This window comes from Onychomys torridus, chromosome 14, assembly GCF_903995425.1.
Source record: "Onychomys torridus chromosome 14, mOncTor1.1, whole genome shotgun sequence".
NCBI lineage: Eukaryota > Metazoa > Chordata > Mammalia > Rodentia > Cricetidae > Onychomys > Onychomys torridus.
This window is the reverse complement of record NC_050456.1, coordinates 75,819,437-75,837,647: the sequence shown is the minus strand read 5'-3', so window position 1 is coordinate 75,837,647 and position 18,211 is coordinate 75,819,437. Positions and strand designations below refer to the sequence as shown.

Genomic DNA, 18,211 nt, shown 5'->3' with positions numbered 1-18,211 from the left:
TATTAAGAAGCACTAAGTATTCTCTGTCTTACATTTCCATTTCTTGTTTGTCCCATGATTCAGTTAGTAATCTACTACTTTTCATAACTACTGCACACTAGCTGATTGCACAACAAAAACAAATGTGGAGATTTTTATTAGTTACTTTCCTGTTACTGACTGATCTGATTCCTCTGTGATCAAAGAATATACTCTAGGAGCTGGTGAGATGGCCCAGCAGGTAAAGGTGCTTGCTATGTAAGTCTTGCAATGCTTAGTGCCTATGTAAAAGCGAAAGTAGTGACCCAGTGCCATAAATTATCCTCTGACCTTCACACGAGTGGTGACATGTATCCACACACAGTCTCACACTATGTACACCACACACCAAATATAGACAAAATAATAGTAAAAATTTTAAAAGAATGTACTCTGTATGATTTTGGTCATTTTCATTTTGGTGTGCACCATAGTCTAGCATAAGGGCTCTGTTGGTATATATCTTGTTGTGGTTTGAATGAAAAATGACCCTCATAGGCTCATAGGAGCGTTATTATTGGAGGTGTGGCCTTGTTGGAGAAGTGTGTCATTGGAGGTAGGCTTTGAGGTTTCAGAAGCTCAAGCCAGGCCCAGTGTCACTCTCTTCCTGCTGCCTGCTGATCCAGATGCAGAAAACTCAGCTCCTTCTCCAGCACCATGTTTGCCTATGTGCTGTCATGCTCCCTACCATAATAATAATGGACTAAACCTCTGAACTGTAAGCCAGCCCTAATTAAATGCTTTCCTTATTAACAGTTTGCTGTGGTCATGATGTCTTTTTACAGCAATAGAAAGCCCAACTAAGACTCCTGTAAGACTCCTGTACAGCTGTTGGCTGCAGTGTCCACAACATAAATCAGGTCAAGCTAGTTAATAATGCTAACAAAAATCCCTTTGTTTCCACTCATTTCTGTTTGCTTCTTCAGTATGCTACTTGGAGGCATGATTCTGCAAGTAGGCTTCGCAATTAGTCTATCTCCTGAAACCTTTAGCTTGGTCCATCTCTGCTTACATATTTAGAACATGCATCATTAAATGCGTTCGGATTTAGGGCTGCTGTGACTTCTCTTCTGATGGAGCCTCTTATTAAAAAGGTCAGTCTTTCTTTGGAATACTTGTTGCCTATCATATCTGATATACATACCAGCCACCAGCTTATTATGATAGTGTCTCTAAGGTTCACAGTTTTCTAATCCTTCACTTTCAACCTTTTCTAGTCAGGTTTATTTTAAAGATAATTTCGCAGGATTTGGCAGGACTCATTTAGATACTTTCGAAGGATAAGCTTATTTTTAAATGTTGCACTTTCCACATAAGAGCTCATAATAACACCATGTGCATGTTTTATTTTGGGGAGTGTAGGAGTATATGGGAGTGCCTTTCCTGTTTTTTTTTTTTTTTAGAGGAAGCCATTGAAACACCAAATACTGTCTAACATGGTTTTGAGCCTTCTGAGTAAAAATAATCTAAAGGTCTTTTACATTAAAAAAGAAGCTTAATGGTAAAGAACAATCTCCCTGGCTGCTATGCTATTGGCTAAGATCTAAAAATATATAGAATCTACAGACTGGTAGACTCTTGAGACCCAAATCTCCATCTGATGACAGAATAACCTTCTCAGAATCTTCCCCCAAACCCAGCTCACCTCACCGGCTCACAGTGTAACACACAGCATCTTCTAACAGTATACTTGCTGTTAGTCTGTTTTCATTACTATAATGGAGCATCAGAAGCAGGCTAACTTTATAGAGTAAAGAAATCCTTTTGGTTCACAGTACTAGAGGTTCATGAGCAACCAAATGGTGTGATAGGAATGGAAAATTTGCCACAACTCATCAGTAAAGACTACAGCTGTGACTCAGTGGTAGTGTGCTTGCCTAGCCTGCATGAAGCCTTTGCTTAGCTTATGAGACAATGGGTGAGATTCCCTGCCTCAGTTGCAGATTTTAAAAAATTAAAATAAAAAAGCAATCACTTAGGGATACCCACTTTGATGTAGGAATAGACTTCATGTCCAAGGTGATGCCTAGAGAGAAATCCACATGGGGAAGGAAAGGCAGCACAAGCTCAGGGTAGGCAGGCTACCTTGGAGCAGAGTCCAGAAGTCTGAAACTCACTAGGGCTGTTTTGGCCAATGCAGAAACCTGTCCAGTGGGCAACATTTAAACCAGAAGTCCAAGTTTCTCTTTACATTGTTAACTTGCTGCCAGCTTCAGAGACAGCAGGGAATCTGCTGTTCTCTTAGCCAGCCTGATCAAAAAGCCACCCGAAAACATTGTTTAAGGAGAGTTCTTTTTAAAATAACCACAATTATTATTATTTGTTTTGTTTTTGTCTTTTGTTGTTGTTGTTTTTGAGACAGGGTTTCTCTGTGTAATAGTCCTGGCTATTCTGGAACTTGCTTTGTAGACCAGGCTGGCCTTGAACTCATTGAGATCCTCCTGCCACTGCCTCCCAAGTGCTAGGATTAAAGGAGTGTGCTACCATGGCCAGGCCAACAACCATTATTATTCTTATTGCTTTATGTGTATGCCTGCATGTATATCTAAGCACCATGTATGCCTGTGGAGCACTTGGTGTCCAAAGAAACCAGAAGAAGGCATTGGATGCCCTGGAAATGGAGTTACAGACAGTTGTAAGTTGCTATGTGGGTGTTGGAAATTGAACCCAGGTCCTCTGGAAGGACAGTCCCTTAACCAATGAGCTATCTCAGCTGTTGTTTTAAAAACAACAAAACCACTTATCTTCCAGCCTCACTGCTCAAAATGCCTTGTCCATCCTCCCACAGGTGACAGGGTAGGGAGCACTGAGGCACTGACCAAGGTCACTAAGTTACATTAAGACCACTTTGCCTTGGTTGTGTGTGCCATGAATGGACAGGGGAAATGATTTGTACCTGCCTCAGCTGATTTGTGCAGGCTGTATGCTAGGGAGAGATGATACCATCCTCCTATCATCTTGGTGTTCTCTTCAAAGTCAAGTTGGGGGTTATAACTGCAAATCTCAATAGCAAATTATAAATGTAAGTACAGAATGAGACTAAAACATCCAAATATTTTTCTTTCTTTCTTTCTTTCTTTTTTGTTTTTGTTTTTCTTTGTTTTTCGAGACAGGGTTTCTTTGTGTAGCTTTGCGCCTTTCCTAGAACTCACTTGGTAGACCAGGCTGGCATCGAACTCACAGAGATCCACCTGCCTCTGCCTCCCGAGTGCTGGGATTAAAGGCGTGCGTCACCACCGCCTGGCTCTTTCCTTTTATTAAATGTTTGCTATGCATTTATGTATGCTTATTTGCATCTAAACGTAAATGCAGGGGCCAGAGGTTGATGTCAAGTGTCTTCCTTAATTGTGTTCTACTTAAAGAAATTTTTTTTAGACAAGGTCTCATTATGTAACTTTGGCTGGTCCAGCACTCACTGTGTAGACCAGGCTGATCTCAAACTCATATAGATTAGCCTGCCTTTGCCTTCTGAGTGCTGGAATTCAAGGTGTATACTTACTACCACAGCTGGTGATCATTCCCTGCCTTATTTATTGAGGCAGGGTCTCTGGTTGGATATGCAGCTTGCAGGTTCTAGTTAGTCTGGCTAGTCAGCTTGCCCTAGGGATCTCTATCTCTGTCTCCTAAGTGTTGGGGCTGCAGATGGCCATCAACTAGTCCAATTTTTTAATTAATTCTGGGGACCTAAATTCTAGTTCTCATACTTGTACACTTTTATCTACAGAGGCATCTCCCTAGCCCATGCATACTGTATTTTTCAAAGACTCTCACAATTGTTATTTTAGTCTGATCTGACAGAATGTTTTATTTTGTTTTCTACTTTATCTGTCATTATATTCTGATCTGACACAACAGAGCAGAAAGATGTAGCTTACTGTTTGCATATGACATGGGAAGTGACTCTCAGAAGACACCTTGCTTTTGGTTTCATACTTCGGCTGGAAGGCTGCAGCGTCGGGGTGAACCGCATCTCTCCAGATGGTGAAGTGCCTGGACCCTCTTTTCACCAAGCATGTGCTGGGAGGCTGGCAGCTCAGGGCTGTGATGCTGACTCCAGCACTTACCTGCTGATCCTGTAGCTTGACTCCAACAACTCTGAAGGTGTTGCTGGCAGTGTTGTGGTAAATGTTGATCCGGCTGAATCCCTGCTGGCCAGGCTTGATTGGTACCCATTTCTTACTGGTGTCATCGTAGACCATCACGGAAGCCCGCGCTTGGCAGATACTCTGTTCACTGCAGAGAGAAGAAATCCACAGTATCATACCTGGCTATGGTGGACTAAAGGTCAAAGGCAGCATGACATAAACTTGCTGCCAGAACTTCTAACTGTCCACAGCAGTGCTGTTCTATGAAGTGATGAGTTTGTCACCCAAAAAAGACTATGCAGAGTAGAAGAGTATCTGCCCAAATCCCACAGCTTGGAGGACCCACAGCTTTGCTTTGCAGGGAGGAGTGCTTGAAAGAAAGAGGAATTATTATTAGTTATTATAAATCCTATGTTAAATAATACAGTGAATCTAAATGCTGCTGCCTTACAGCTTATGAAGTAGCCACTAATTACCCTCATTTGATGAAGAGGAAAGAGTGGCTGAGGGGCTAGAGAGGATTCACATGAGTTTATCCAGGTACCCAGAGATAGAATCTCAGATATCTGGCCAGTTCTGTTTAATTTCAGAGTACACCACACAGAGGATTTCTTTGCAGCATCCAACAAAATTTTCAGTTTATATCTATTATCAAGACAAGACAGCATTAGAAATGCTGTGTAGACAATGAGGAAGTTAGCTGACCTAAAGAACTGAACAACAGTTATCCACACACACTGGTTCTGGGATGAAGACAGCTGGTCAATACCTGTTCAGAATGTCAGAAAACCAAAGAATCAGCAGAAGCATTCTCTGAGAGGTAAAATGTAACCATTAAAATGAATACATGAAGACACCTGCAAGCTATTTAGTTTTCAGAACCCAAGAATCCTGAACATAGTCTTAGTAGCATGTAGTAGCATGTAATTACCCAATTGAAAAGCTAAGAAGTGGCTGACAATTGGAGAGTGAGTGCTTAGAAAGGAGATCAAGCAGGACAGCAGTAGACTGGAAATAAAGTCTACACCGTGCAGAGTAACAGTGAAGAAGCAAAGTGAATAGTAATTCACTGCTGGGTAATCATAAGGACCAGACCAAGCAGGCAAGAAAAGTGTCATACTCTGTTCATTTTATCACAGAAAGGGTAGGGAACCAAACTATTTGGAAAAAGAGCCTTGTACCCAGGACAGAAATGGTGCTTTTAAGATCAGTCAGTCCTCTGTGATCTGGAAATGTGACCAATGCATCCTGAGTGTAGAGGTCTGAGCTCAGGATCTCTTCTGTGGCTCAGATCCTGTGGTTTAGGATATGGATTATTACCTTTTGGTAGAGTGCACACAGCAAGTGTCTAATAAGTGCTCACTGGAGACTCTCAGAGCTGAAAAGAGCCCCAGATATAATCCAATTCTCCATCATTCAATAAAGCACTCTTGACAACACCAGCAAGCCTTTGAAGAACTGGACATCGACTGACTCCTCTCTAAAGGGCCCTGTTGGTGGTTGAATGACTGACTAATCTATATAGCCCTCCTAGGTCTCAGTACGTTCTACTCCTTGCTTTCCAGTCACAGGGTGTTTTCTGAACTGTCCACAGCAGCCCACCAGACCACTGAAGGAACATCGTGGTCTTTCTACCCATTACCTCATGGCAAAGCTATCTACCAACCCCTTTGCCATTTCAGTAACTCTTATCAATTGAATTCTTATTTATCAGCTTTTCTTCTAGTATGTAGGTGATCAAATTGGGTGTTTTAACCTTAGCACAGATGGCAGTGAGTCAAAAAACAGATGAATAGGGCCATGGCTGCCTGCAGGAAGCTTACAGATAGGAATCAGACAAAGAACTACAAATCTTACTTGGCCAAGAGAACTTGTGGGACCCAGGGGAGACTCATGAAGAAAGTGGTTTGGGGTTAAAGATGACAGTGTTCAGCTCCTAGATGAAGCGGATGTAGGAGTCCAGGCAGAGGAGACAGACAGCCCAGACAGAGGCAGAGGCATGAACCACGCAGTATGCAGAGGGGTGCATGCCCCCAGAGTGGGTGCAAAATATCTGGGTTATCACACACTATTCATGGGTCTTAGTAAAAAAGATAAAGAAATAAAGCATTTGCACTGGGCTGTCATTTGCACTGGGCTGTCATGTGCACTGGGCTGTCATGTGCTAGATATCTTAGCACCAGTGGCAGACAGGTTCCTATTTCCTTTCTTTTTTTCTTTTCTTTTTTTTTTTTTTTTTAAGCTGTTGTTTTTAACACTTTGCGCTCTTGTGGTTAACCAAAAACGTGGTTGTTTTTTTCTCTCATTTGAATGGTACTTTTCTGTCTCTCAGTTTATTGCTACTAGTAAGTCTAAATGAAAGGAAGTGTACATTCTTCTTGCCATTTATATTGCTAATGTGAGCTGATTTAGGCCTTAGAGTTGGGGGAGCGTAAAATCTCAATGGCTATGCAGCTGTCATTGCTGCTGGGTTCAAGCTGTTCAACTGCCTTCTCAGCCCATTCACGTGGATGAACACAAACAGCACCACACACACTCCATGGGCATGGTGAACTTATGTCTAAGTCAGCTAGCATTTGAAGAAATTTGATAGCTTAGTGAATAATGTAGAGACGTGCATGGATGAATTTTTAAAATATAGATATATAAAATGATCTTCTGTAAATGAAAAAAGGCTTCCTACTTCCTTCTCAACAGGCCCCTGGTAAGTTAGGCCAGCATGCAATGGGCCTTAGAGCTCCATGGCTCTGGTGAAATTCAACCCTACAAAGCTGGAGAGGAAAGATGAGGGTGATTCTCATGAGGTCCCAATGTCTTAAGGCTTTTTATATGATCATACTATAACTGTGTCTGCGTGTGTGTATTTGAGGGGATGATTCAAAATATATACTGTGATTTGTTCTGAATGACACTAAACTACCAGGTTCCGAGCTTTTCCTCCTGGGACATCACAGGCTGCTCTAAGCAGTGCGTACAGTATCCAATGAGGGGGTCCTCCCTGGCAGAAGGCAGGAAAGCAGCTCAAAGCCATTGCCATCTTGGGTTCGTATAAGAAGTGTAAAAAAATATGTGAGCCTGTAGTTTCTCTCCAAAGAAAGCGTCCCATTGCACTTCTGTGGTAGAGGAGGAATACAGCATTTCCTCATGTGGACCTGAAGAGCACCCTCTGACCTCAGAGGCCCTCCAGAAAACCGCCAAGCGCTGTGTGAAGGGAAGAAGGGAAGTAACATGTTCTGCCTTGCCACTGGCTGAGCAGCTGACTCTTTTAGACCATACACCGTAGACTACTTTTGAATATCCATTGGTATCTCTCTTAAAAGGCATACAGGCAAAACAAACCCCACACTTTCTAATACCATTCTGAAACTTAATCATGTACTTGGGAAAGGCATCACACTTGGTTGTACCTGTCTGATTAGAGATATGCTCTCCTTTGTCTCAACCACAGCACTGTGTGTCCTGATTCTCAGTGTCAGTCCCCTAGACTATGAGCTCTTGAAGGTAGAGGCTCTTGTTTTTCTCTTGATGAAACCAGCCCCCAGCACCTGGTGCACACTGGTAATTAATTACTGAACAATGGCTCAAAGAGTGTGGGAGAAAAGGTACACTTGTGATTGCGTGCTAATGGAACATTCCAGTGGCACTTCTACCCCACTTACTGTCAGAGACAGTGTGGCTACTGACAGCATCTGCCACAGATCTCAAGCAGAGTCCTCTGCTTCACAAGGGGCTAGGATAGGGAACAGTAAGCCACGACTTTGAGGGTAATCAAATCCACAGAGGGAAGCTGCTGAAGCTGTCAGCTGCCTCTCCTCAGCCTAGGTCCAGGGTGGAAACTGGCTCCCTGGGCCACACTAACATCCAGGAGAGCACAGTAGTGTAGGGGTGCTGTGTACCCACCCAGAAGCGAGTGGTTGTCCTGCTCAGGCCCAGTGTTCTGGCTTGATGGTTTCTGTCAGACAAAACAGCTCACCCACTCTGGTTTGGAGGTTTTACCTTGCCAACAAGCCCATGTGACTTGGGGGCTTCCCAGGATGGAGGACATTCCCTATGGAAACCAGAACAGTCCAGGCACACTGGCATGAGGCGGTCACCCTAACGGTGGTTCACATTTTAGAAATGTAGTCTTCCACTCAGAGGACTGTAATGCAGAGGACACACCTAATAAACAACAGCAGGCTGGCCCTTACTCTCAGTGGTTCCCCTACAGCTCCTTTCTTTCAGCAAACTGATGGGCTACGTTTACCCCTAGTCCTCCTACTCTCCAAGCTGCCACTGGAGCCGGCTTCTGTTCCTGATACATGGAAGAGAGTCTCCCAAATCACCTGACTGCTTCTGGAGACTCTAACGCTGCTGTCTTTAGTTTTGAAACGTCTCCTGACTAACTCTCCTGGTTCTCTAAGATGGTTTGGGGGATTCATTTTTCAGCCTCCTTCATAGTTGAGTCTACTACATTCCTCTTATATCAGGTTCTTTATCTGGAGCCAAGGAAAGGTGTGAGTGTCTAGGAACCTCTGAAATCATTTGTAAAGACAAGGGTGCATGAAATATGCCTTGGCCATGCCCTCAAATGGGCCCCTGCTTCAAGTCAATTTTAAAGCTTACCTTAAATCTTGCTGTTTCCCAAATGTGAGCTATTTCCAATTTCTTCTCTCACTCCATGCCCACGGCTCTCAAAATTGTGTGCGTTGTAAGAACTAACAAGGTGCTTATTACAAAACAAGTCCCCAGATCCCCTTATGTGGTTCTGGCTCAGTGTGAGTTTCAGACAGGACCTGGGTCTCTATATGATTGCAGCTTCTGGTGCCAACAATTCTGGAAGGTTCTCATGGTTCTCACCCATGGCCATCACCAGTATGTTGAGAGATCCTGGGTTAATGAAGCTCTCTGATCCGACCCTATATTTTAGACTACTGGCTATACCTTAGGTACCTCAAAACTCAACATGCTCCAACAGGAAACCTTCACAATGTTTCCTAACATACAAAGTGCCAGCAGCCCCGCCTCAAGGCCACACCTGACACCTGAGCGTCACTTCAGATACTTACCTCTTTGATCCTCGCCCTTTGAGGCTAAAAGGCCAGCTGTTGCATTTCCTAAACATATCTCAGCTCTGCTGCTGTCTGTCCCCTTGCTGCCAGTGCTCTAAGCCCTTCCTCACCTACACCATCCCAAGAATTCTCTGGCTACTTTCCTATCTCTGGGTTCCAGCCTCCTGAATCCCAACACACCTCTCTCTCATGAGGTCACAGAAAGAGCTGCAAAGGCAGATCAATCTGCTTCTTCAAGCCTCTCTGGGAGCCTGGCCACTTAGAGCTATTATGACCTCAGACAAATTGATGTCTGTAAGCTCATCTTCCTTCAACTATCTGCCCTCCCTCCTCTTTCCTCATTGCCCTGATCGTTTACCTGGTGGAATTTAGATACACCCTGTGTCAGCAGGTAAGGCACAGCCTGGAAGAGGACGTGTTACTACCCAGCTCCTGGCAGTTCCTCAGAACCCTTCACATTCTCTTCTCCCAACTGGTCTCCAGCTGAGCCCCTCCCCCATCTAGTCCGGGGGAACCACTCCTGGCTCCTAACAGGTACTGCTTCTGGGGCCTCTCTAGCCAACTTCCTTCTCTTCTGCCTAGGACACTCTTTCCAGCTGAATTGACACAATTCCCATTAATCTGTAAAGAATTCAGACACATGTTACCTTTCTTTTGAGACAGGGCCTTGACATGTAGCTCTGGCTGGTCTGTAACTCAATTATGTAAACCAGCGTGGCCTCTGCCTGCTGAGCGCTGAAATTAAAGATGTGTGCTACCACGTGTGTGGTATATTACCTCTTTGCAAAAGCCCTAACTCAAAGTGTGAGATAACCCTTCTTTGAGCTCTACTATCATGTCCCAAACCTACCACCTAAGTGTTTTCCTAAAAGCTACTCCAACAGGTCCCTCTGTTGGACAATGCCTCCTGACAGGTTTCCCTAAGGACTGATGTAAAAGATGTAGGCCACAGTTCCATTCCCACCTTGGGAGGACCAGGACAACAGGGTGGATTCCTGGGCTTGGCCCATGGAATTTCCCTTCTGGATGTCCTGGAACTGGTGCTGCATTGCCTAGCACACTTCAGCGAGGAAGGCTAGGCCATATCAGGTGATAAAGCAGTGCTTGGCAGAAAAAACACCCCCACAACATTTGGGCCTTGAAAATGACTTCACTGTTATTCAGGTAGTTAGGAACACTATTTCCTAAGATGCATTCTCCTTCCCACATCCAGAGGTGTGACTCAGAGCTTAGATGAAGGGCCACTGCCTGTCCATTCATTCCTACTCACTTGACAACTGCTAAGAGTAAGGCATGCTGCCTTGAACACGTGTCTATCCTGAGGATTATGATCCAGGAAAGGAAGAGTTCTCACCCACAAACCAGTGCTATAGTAACACACTGGTGTCTGTCACTCATGTCTCCAGGAGGTATCTCTGCATCTGGCCCCATTGCAGGTCCTATGTGTATATGATCACTTTGGAGCTTTTATAAAAGCTATTTAGAGCTGGGTGGTGGTGGTGCACGCTTTTAATCCCAGCACTTGGGAGGCAGAGGCAGGGGGATCTCCGTGAGTTCAAGGTCAGCCTGGTCTACAGAGCAAGTTCCAGGACAGCCAGAGCTGTTACAGAGAAACCTTGTCTTAAAAAACAAAAATCAAAAACAAAAAGCTATTTAGAGCTTATGTGCCCCAAGACTGTAAGTTTCTGTAGGTCAGGACATGTCAGTACCGCCAGACTCCCACTCCATATTCACTTGATATAAACCATCTGCCTTTGACTTGGCAGCCTGGAATTAGTGAGTGGTGGAGTACGCAGTGATACATATCCCAAGCCAAGAAACTGGACCAGACTCTGAGGCAACGCATAAAGCCCTGCTTGTTTGCTTTCAACATATAACACCAAAAGTGATCCCTAAAAGTGGCTGAGACCATCATTAAAGAAGCCCCCAGAGCTGGGAGCAAGGCAGTCCTTCATAAGAGCTACTTGGAGGCTCAAGGATGAAGCAGAGCTCCTGCTCTTCTACTGGATTTCAGGTGAGAGGCTGTGGATAAAGCAAACAGGGTCTTAGTTCCAAGCTCTCTGGGGAGCTATCACACGCTAGTACAGTAGAACATGCATGGCAAAGCCTACTATGATTTGGTCACCGTTCATTTATTCCCTCCTCACACTGCGTTACATGAAGTTTATGGGAAATGTCACTGGACAGGAACCATCTGGAGCGTCATCCAGCCTCCCACTACCCTCATCACTCTCACGTGCTCCACCTGCCCTGCTCCCACCATCCTACTCTAGTTGCCTCCTCCAAGGTCTTACCCTTTCTCATCCTCAGAGCTGCCATGGAGTAAGACACAGCAGTAGCTTGGTGCCTCTCCACATGGCTTTTTTTCTTCTTTTATGATCAAAAATATACACATGTATGCCAGAGAACATGGCTATGAATGAATGTTGGAGGAAGTCAGGAAGCAAGGTCTAGTCCCAGCTAGCTCACCATTCTGCCACACATAGCAGAGGTACATGGTACATACAAGCCAGTACTCAGGGTAATGACCATGCAGGACTATCTTTCAAGTTTGCAGCTGAGGAAGCAGGAGAGAAGTGAAGCAAATGTGACTGGCACCCAGCTAAGAGCATCCTGAACAAGGAAAATGTCTGTCCAGAGGAACAGTAAACCGCCATATGCTATGCTTTCAGGTGGACCCACTCGGTGTGCAGCTTCCTTCCATGTGCCCAGACATCTTTGCTTCCATCCAGACTAGTTAGAGGTTCAGACTGGGAGGTCACAGGAATTCAGATGTTTGCTCTTTATCCTATGAGGCCACCATCCTAAATGTATGTATAGCTGGTCTCCACTTCTCTCTGAAGACTTGAGGATTCTCAAAAGAATACCCCAACAAACTGTTAAGGAAATCTCACATTCTTAGACTCACAGCACTTCCTAAATCATTTCAAAGCCACCAACTTTACCCCTTGCTTGGAAAGCCACCTAATAGGTCATGTGGACATTAGGCTACTTAGTGCTTCAAAAGCATTCAGAAAGTCTGATATGTTCTAGTCCAAACTGTGTTATCTATCAGTCTGTGATTTTGATTAAGTAGAATGGGTTTCAGCACAATCTCAAGACAGCTGTGGAGACTCAATTTGGGACAAAGACTAGGGCACTGTTCAGCTCTGAGGGTAAATTAGGAGCCTGGGAATGAGCATGGAGTCTCACCTAACACCCCCAATCCTCAGCACAGCTTTTTGGCTCAGTCCTATCAACAGCTGAGTAGTTATGTACTGTTTATTAGGCACAGGAACAGACAGAAATGAGCAACATACCCCCTGCTCCCAAGCAGCTCTAGGACAATAGACCCTTGCCAGAGAGGTGCAAAACTTACTACAGGAGAGCAGAGTTAGTGACAGTGTGGGACGACTGAGGCTGTAAACACTCAGAATAAGAAGCCTTGATTCTAACCTTGAGTACAGTTTGGAACAAGTTCCCTTGAGGAGCTGCAATTGTAAGGACAGATGTGGCACAAGAGACCTTGCTCTAATCCCTGCTGCAGAAAAGACCCTGTGTGACCCAGAACAAGCACCTTAACAGTGCTGTCTCGCTTGGGAGAAAGCAAGACACCACCTCAGAAGCTGGGGGCAACGTGCAACCCATGTAGCTCAACTGGTAAAATGCTTATCCCCCAGCACTTACACAGGGCAGCTGTTGGACCTCTCTCCCCAGTGACTTAATTACCAGAGTAGCCACTGGGCTTGACCAGATCACCCATGTTTTCTACTTGGTGCCTGAGGAACCTGATGCCCTGTTTTAAGTGACCAGGGGCTTGGTAAGGAGGGAGGGTAAACCTTTCAGAAGTTCTCCTGGATAATGTGGCATCAGATCTCAGGGAAAAGAGTTAACTATGTGGTCTTTGAGGCTTGCTTGGTCATACTCTTCTGGGACAGATGACCTTGAAGAAAATCCAAGGGGCTCTTTGAGGCTGTAGGTGACTCAGACAACTTCACCCAAAGGAGATCTGCAGGCCCCTGGGAGCAGTGGAGACAACTGTGTGGATAGCCAGTATCAACTACACAGGGGGCCACTATTCCTTCCCCACTCAGAGCAACCACAATGCTTGACACTGGAGGAAGCTCCACTGAGCAGTAGCTATGGCAGCCAAGCATCTTCAAGTACAGAGTTTCAAAAACAGAATTCAAACTAGAAATTCAATAAGTGTGAGTTCCCAGACATTATCTTAGGTTTTGGAGAAATACTAGGGAACTAAAAGGACCAAAAGTCCCTGCTGCCTCAGAACTGGTATTCTAGTTCTGAATGGGTGGAGAGGGAAAACAAATAGTGAACAAAACCTGAATGATTATGCGATATGTTGGGAGGTGAGGAGTGCTTGACAAAAAAATCCTAAACATTTAAAGACCACTGGGAGACTAGGGGCAGGACTGAATCGCACTGGCTCACACTAGAAAGGGGGACAATCAACTACTCATGCACATTGTATTCCTCCAAGGCTATACTGTGACATTTGCTAATTCCTGCTTGTCAGCCTTGTGCAAGAAACATTTTGGGGGATGTATGCTGTACAGAGTCCAAAGCCCACAGCTTCTTCCAGGCTGCCTGAATTAAGTAAGCCCTGTTTCCCCTGGAACCAACAACACCCACCTGAGTCACACCAGATTCCTGGCCTTCCTTCCCACCCACATGGGTATACTAGGAAGTCCTTCAAGCTATCCCTCCCACATACCTACTGAATCTGGCTACCTCTCTCCACCTTGCCCTAGACCCACTCCCAGTCTACTGCCTCGGACCTGGATGATTGAGGCAGCTTCCCAAGAAGACTTTCTACCTCCATTCCTGTCACAGTGGCCAGTAGGAATGTGCTCAGGCTTCAGTTAGCTCTCCTTCCCTCCAAAGCCTCTCATAACTTTATAAGTAAAATCAAACTTTCTGTGTGCACTGACAGGCTTTGTGTGCTACATTCCTGGCCTCATTTCCTTCCATTTTCCCCACAGTCACATGACTAGGCCCTCCCTATTTTTTTTCTGGCTCTCTGGTCAACTGAATTGCTCTCACCTCAGGGCACTTGCTGTCCTCCTCTGTTACACCAGTTTTCATTTCTAAATGATATGTCTGTCTCAGGTAACCACTGCAGGGTTAAAGAAAATGTTCCCACAAAGGACAGCTAAGATGGTGGTCCACCATTCTCTCCCATTGCTCCAGGTGCTCTTCTCCTAGCTCTCTGATAATTTCTTCACTGTTGCCTGCCCTTCCTCTGCTCCTAGTAAAACTGTCTTTCCAGCAGCTCCAGCAGCCCCAGGCTGACTGATACCTGCTATGGCCTGTTTGAAAGAAATCCTTCCCGTGCTTTAGCATTCTCTAAGAGGCCACTTTCTATCAACAGCCCCAACTCTTCAACCACAGATGTTCATGCTACCTAGGACTTGTTGTAGTAGGTTTTTTGTTTGTTTGTTTGTTTGTTTTGAGACAGGATTTCACTAAATTGCTTACTGTGTGGACCAGGTTGGCCTCAAACTCACAGCAACCTTCCTGCCTCAGACTTTCAAGTACTGGGATTATGGGAATATGGCGTTACATTTGCCTACCTATTATCTGTGCTGCACTGTCCTATACAGAGTACCACCTCACTCCGATGTAGCTCTTATCCCTCCATGGGTCTGAGGCTGGAGGTCAGCTCTTCCTCTAAGACAGCACAGCATTCAGGACACTCATTCCAGGCTTGGATCTACCATTCACTAGCTACACTTCTGGTCCAGTCCTTTCTCCTCCTCTTGGTTTATTTCTCTGTGAAACAGATATGTATTTGTGAATAATGTTTGTGAAGGAGTACAGGAATGCTGTCCTCTGGTTTGTGACCCTGGTGTGTGGACAATTTCTAGCTTCATGGAATAGCAAATGTGTAAGAGAAGCTTTCCCTGACTCCCTTGTCCACTGAAAGTGGATCCCTTAGAAAGAATCCAATTGTCATGATGACCCTCTCTGGAATTCCTATAGGGACATGTGCTGTGCCCCATGTGGAAGACAATGGAAGCTACACACACCCAGGCGGTATGTCACCTACTCAGCTGAGGGCCCACTCCTCTTTCTAGATGGGCTGTCTACATGGAAAGGACACATAATCTTTGGCCTTCTCTGGGTATTGGGGGTGCCTGCTTTGCTTTCATGTGATGTTCCCGTGTATGATCCATCTCTATGCCATTCTCATATCACTCCGTCACTGATCTACTTCAGAAGCCCAGTTGCTGGGGGGGGGGGGGGGGTTCATTTCCCCCATTTGTCCTCATCAGTACTGCTGTGATACAGTGTTCTGTGTCCTGACAAGTGTGCAAGAGAATTCAGCTCCTATCTTGCTGCAAGCCACAGGAAAATGTAATGGAATTCAGCTATTATCAAAAAAGCTCCTACTTGGAAAAGTCAAGGACTTTTCTGAAGGTCAAGCCATGGCTTAAGAAGTCTTGGTGATATTTTAGTTTTTGTATATATATTAGCTGGTTCCCACAGTGATTTTCTTGTAATGCTATAAGTGCTTCCAAGAGCTCCTAACAGGCCGGGCGGTGGTGGCGCACTCCTGTAATCCCAGCACTCGGGAATCAGAGGCAGGTGGAACTCTGTGAGTTCGAGGCCAGCCTGGTCTACAAAGCGAGTTCCAGGACAGCCTCCAAAGCTACAGAGAAACCCTGTCTCAAAAAACCAAAAAAAAAAAAAAGCTCCTAACAGTGTATTTATCTAAAAATACCTATCAAGCATCCAAGACCAAATGATCTCCTGAACTAAGGTAACACCCTTGAGGAAACCACTCCTGTTCCCTAGGTCAGGCAGATAGCTTTATTTCTTGTACAATCTGAGACCATCCTTTTCTATTACTACATTATAGACTCCTAAATTCTTATCTAACTACTTCTAGGAATGTAGACTGAGCACAGTCTTGATATACTAACTGATCATTAGCTCTCAATTCACCTCCTCCTTTACCACTCCCCTCTTGGGATGTAAAACAAAGTCAAAACAAAGTCTGACCGTCACTGCCTTTAAGACCCGCTAAGAATACAAGCCTGGTGACCTTGCTCTGCCAGAAGATCACTGTGGCTTGGGTTTATAACTGAACACCTCAGAGACTAAAGGGAACTGAGGTGTAAGGAGAACGAAGAGAGGATATTAAGGATTTTGGCTGGAGAGGATTTTTGACTAGAGAACTGGAGGTCAGGATGGAAGATGAGGAAGAGCCAGATGGGTAAGAACAAGATGAGAAGGACCTATATGAGGCAGAACCAAGATGAGAGAATTAAGATAGAACCTGGAGGGGACAGCAGATAAATGTAGAGAGAGATAAGGCAAGAAAAGAGCTAGGCATGAGAACAGAACTAAAGTTGTGTAGACAGGATTTTATCTAAGAGGAATAAAGTAGATAGACAAAGAGACTGGTATACTTAAATTCATTTCCCAAAAATAGTTCTCACTGTTCGTAGTCTCTCTTCTGAGTCTCTGGGAAGTATATTAATAAGGCTGGTCTTTTATTAATATACAAGACTATCTCTGACTAAGTGTTCAGAAAAGGGCTCCTGGTCCAGAAGTGGCCTTGGTGACAGGAAGCACTATGGAGCCCTGCCATGGATGCCGGGGTAAGTGGGGAATCTAGATGTTATCATCATTTCTCACATAGACAGTCCCAGGGTTGAGTCATGAGCCCATTTGCATAGAGAAGCACACACAACCTTGATGAGGAAGGAGGCTCCAGAAAACCTGCTTTTGCCTTACTTTCAGCTACTAGCTCATGCAGAAAGCCTTGCCCAACCCTAGGTCTCCAGAGCTAGAAATGGGACTTCAAACTCAGCGTCATTCACAATGGTAGGGTGCAAAGGGCTTTTCTTTAGCACAAGGCTAGGAGTGTGTAAGGAGCACAGAGCAGTTATTCTGGCTAGAGTGCAAAGTTCAAGGCCTGAAGTGCTGCTGCCTTGGGCCTGCAGTCACTGTCTCCAGGGTGCTTTCCAGCTGCAACTTCTCCAAGTTAAAAACTCTCGGTGCCTCCTCCCTATTTCCTCCTGGTACTATTTTCTCCCACCAGTAACCAGCAGTAGGCTTCCTCAACTGTTTACAACGTAATTTACAACTGAAAATAGCATACCTCTCAACGGAAAGCATTCTGTTTTTCACAGCTCCACACACAAATCTCTTGATGCTATAGAAAACTACTAAAATGGCAGAAAACTGGCTGCAAAGGAGGAGGATAACTCAAAACTCAAGCAACAAATCAGTGTTTCCCTGGCTTAGCTGGGCTGCAGCTCCTCAGCAGAGACTAACAGGAGGGGCAGCTGTGCTTCCTGACTGCCCAGGAGCAACTGGCAGGCCGAACTCGCTGTCTCACTCACTCTCATAGCTCACTGCAAAATGCGTTTCAAGAGCCTGGAAGGCACATCTTGAGTAAGCTCCAGGCCTGCTCCCTCCTCAACCAGGTGGGCCTTGGGGAATCTCACAGCCTCCTCACAGCATCCTCAGACACAAGCAGAAATCTCACAGCATCCTCAGACACAAGCAGAAACAGTAACACCTTCCTTACCCATCCAAGAAAGGCAAAAGAAGACAGGTGATGAAGCAGCATTTTGCAAATAATTTTTTGTTTGTTTGTTTGTTTCTCAGTGTAGTCTGGCTATCCTGGAACTCTGTAGACCATTCTGGCCTCAAACTCAAGAGGTCCTCCTGCCCAGTCCCAAATGCTGGGATTAAAGGTGTGAGGCAGCAAACAAATTTTAAAGTCGGGGATTATTATTTTATGTGAAGACACAAGGCTATACTGATTTAAACAAATAAAAGTCCCAACTCCTGGAGGATAAAACTTGGTCCTATCATGACCTTTCATGTAAATTACAGAAAAAGGGGCACTCATGTCCACTCACAATACAACATGGTTTGCAGATGATTACTACTCAACAATCTTCAACATTGTCTATGGGCCCAGAAGCCAAAAGGGGACAAATCTCTCCACAGATTTGTGTAAAAGGAACTCAGGTCTTTCATCCTGGTCCAGAGGCACAGGATACAAGTTGCCTCAGGACATTCTGCAGATAGCCTAGACCC

At 44.9% G+C, this 18,211-nt stretch overlaps 1 protein-coding gene across 4 annotated transcripts in view; it reads right to left on the bottom strand.

Annotated features, from left to right (window-relative positions):
* Positions 1-18,211, bottom strand: part of Evl (Enah/Vasp-like) — a 150,765-nt gene that overhangs the window by 47,822 nt on the left and 84,732 nt on the right. For all 4 annotated transcript variants that reach the window (XM_036205990.1, XM_036205991.1, XM_036205988.1 and 1 more), the window contains exon 2: positions 4,083-4,251. In XM_036205990.1, the coding sequence (XP_036061883.1) occupies positions 4,083-4,251 (169 nt within the window). The remainder of the gene's footprint in view (positions 1-4,082; positions 4,252-18,211) is intronic.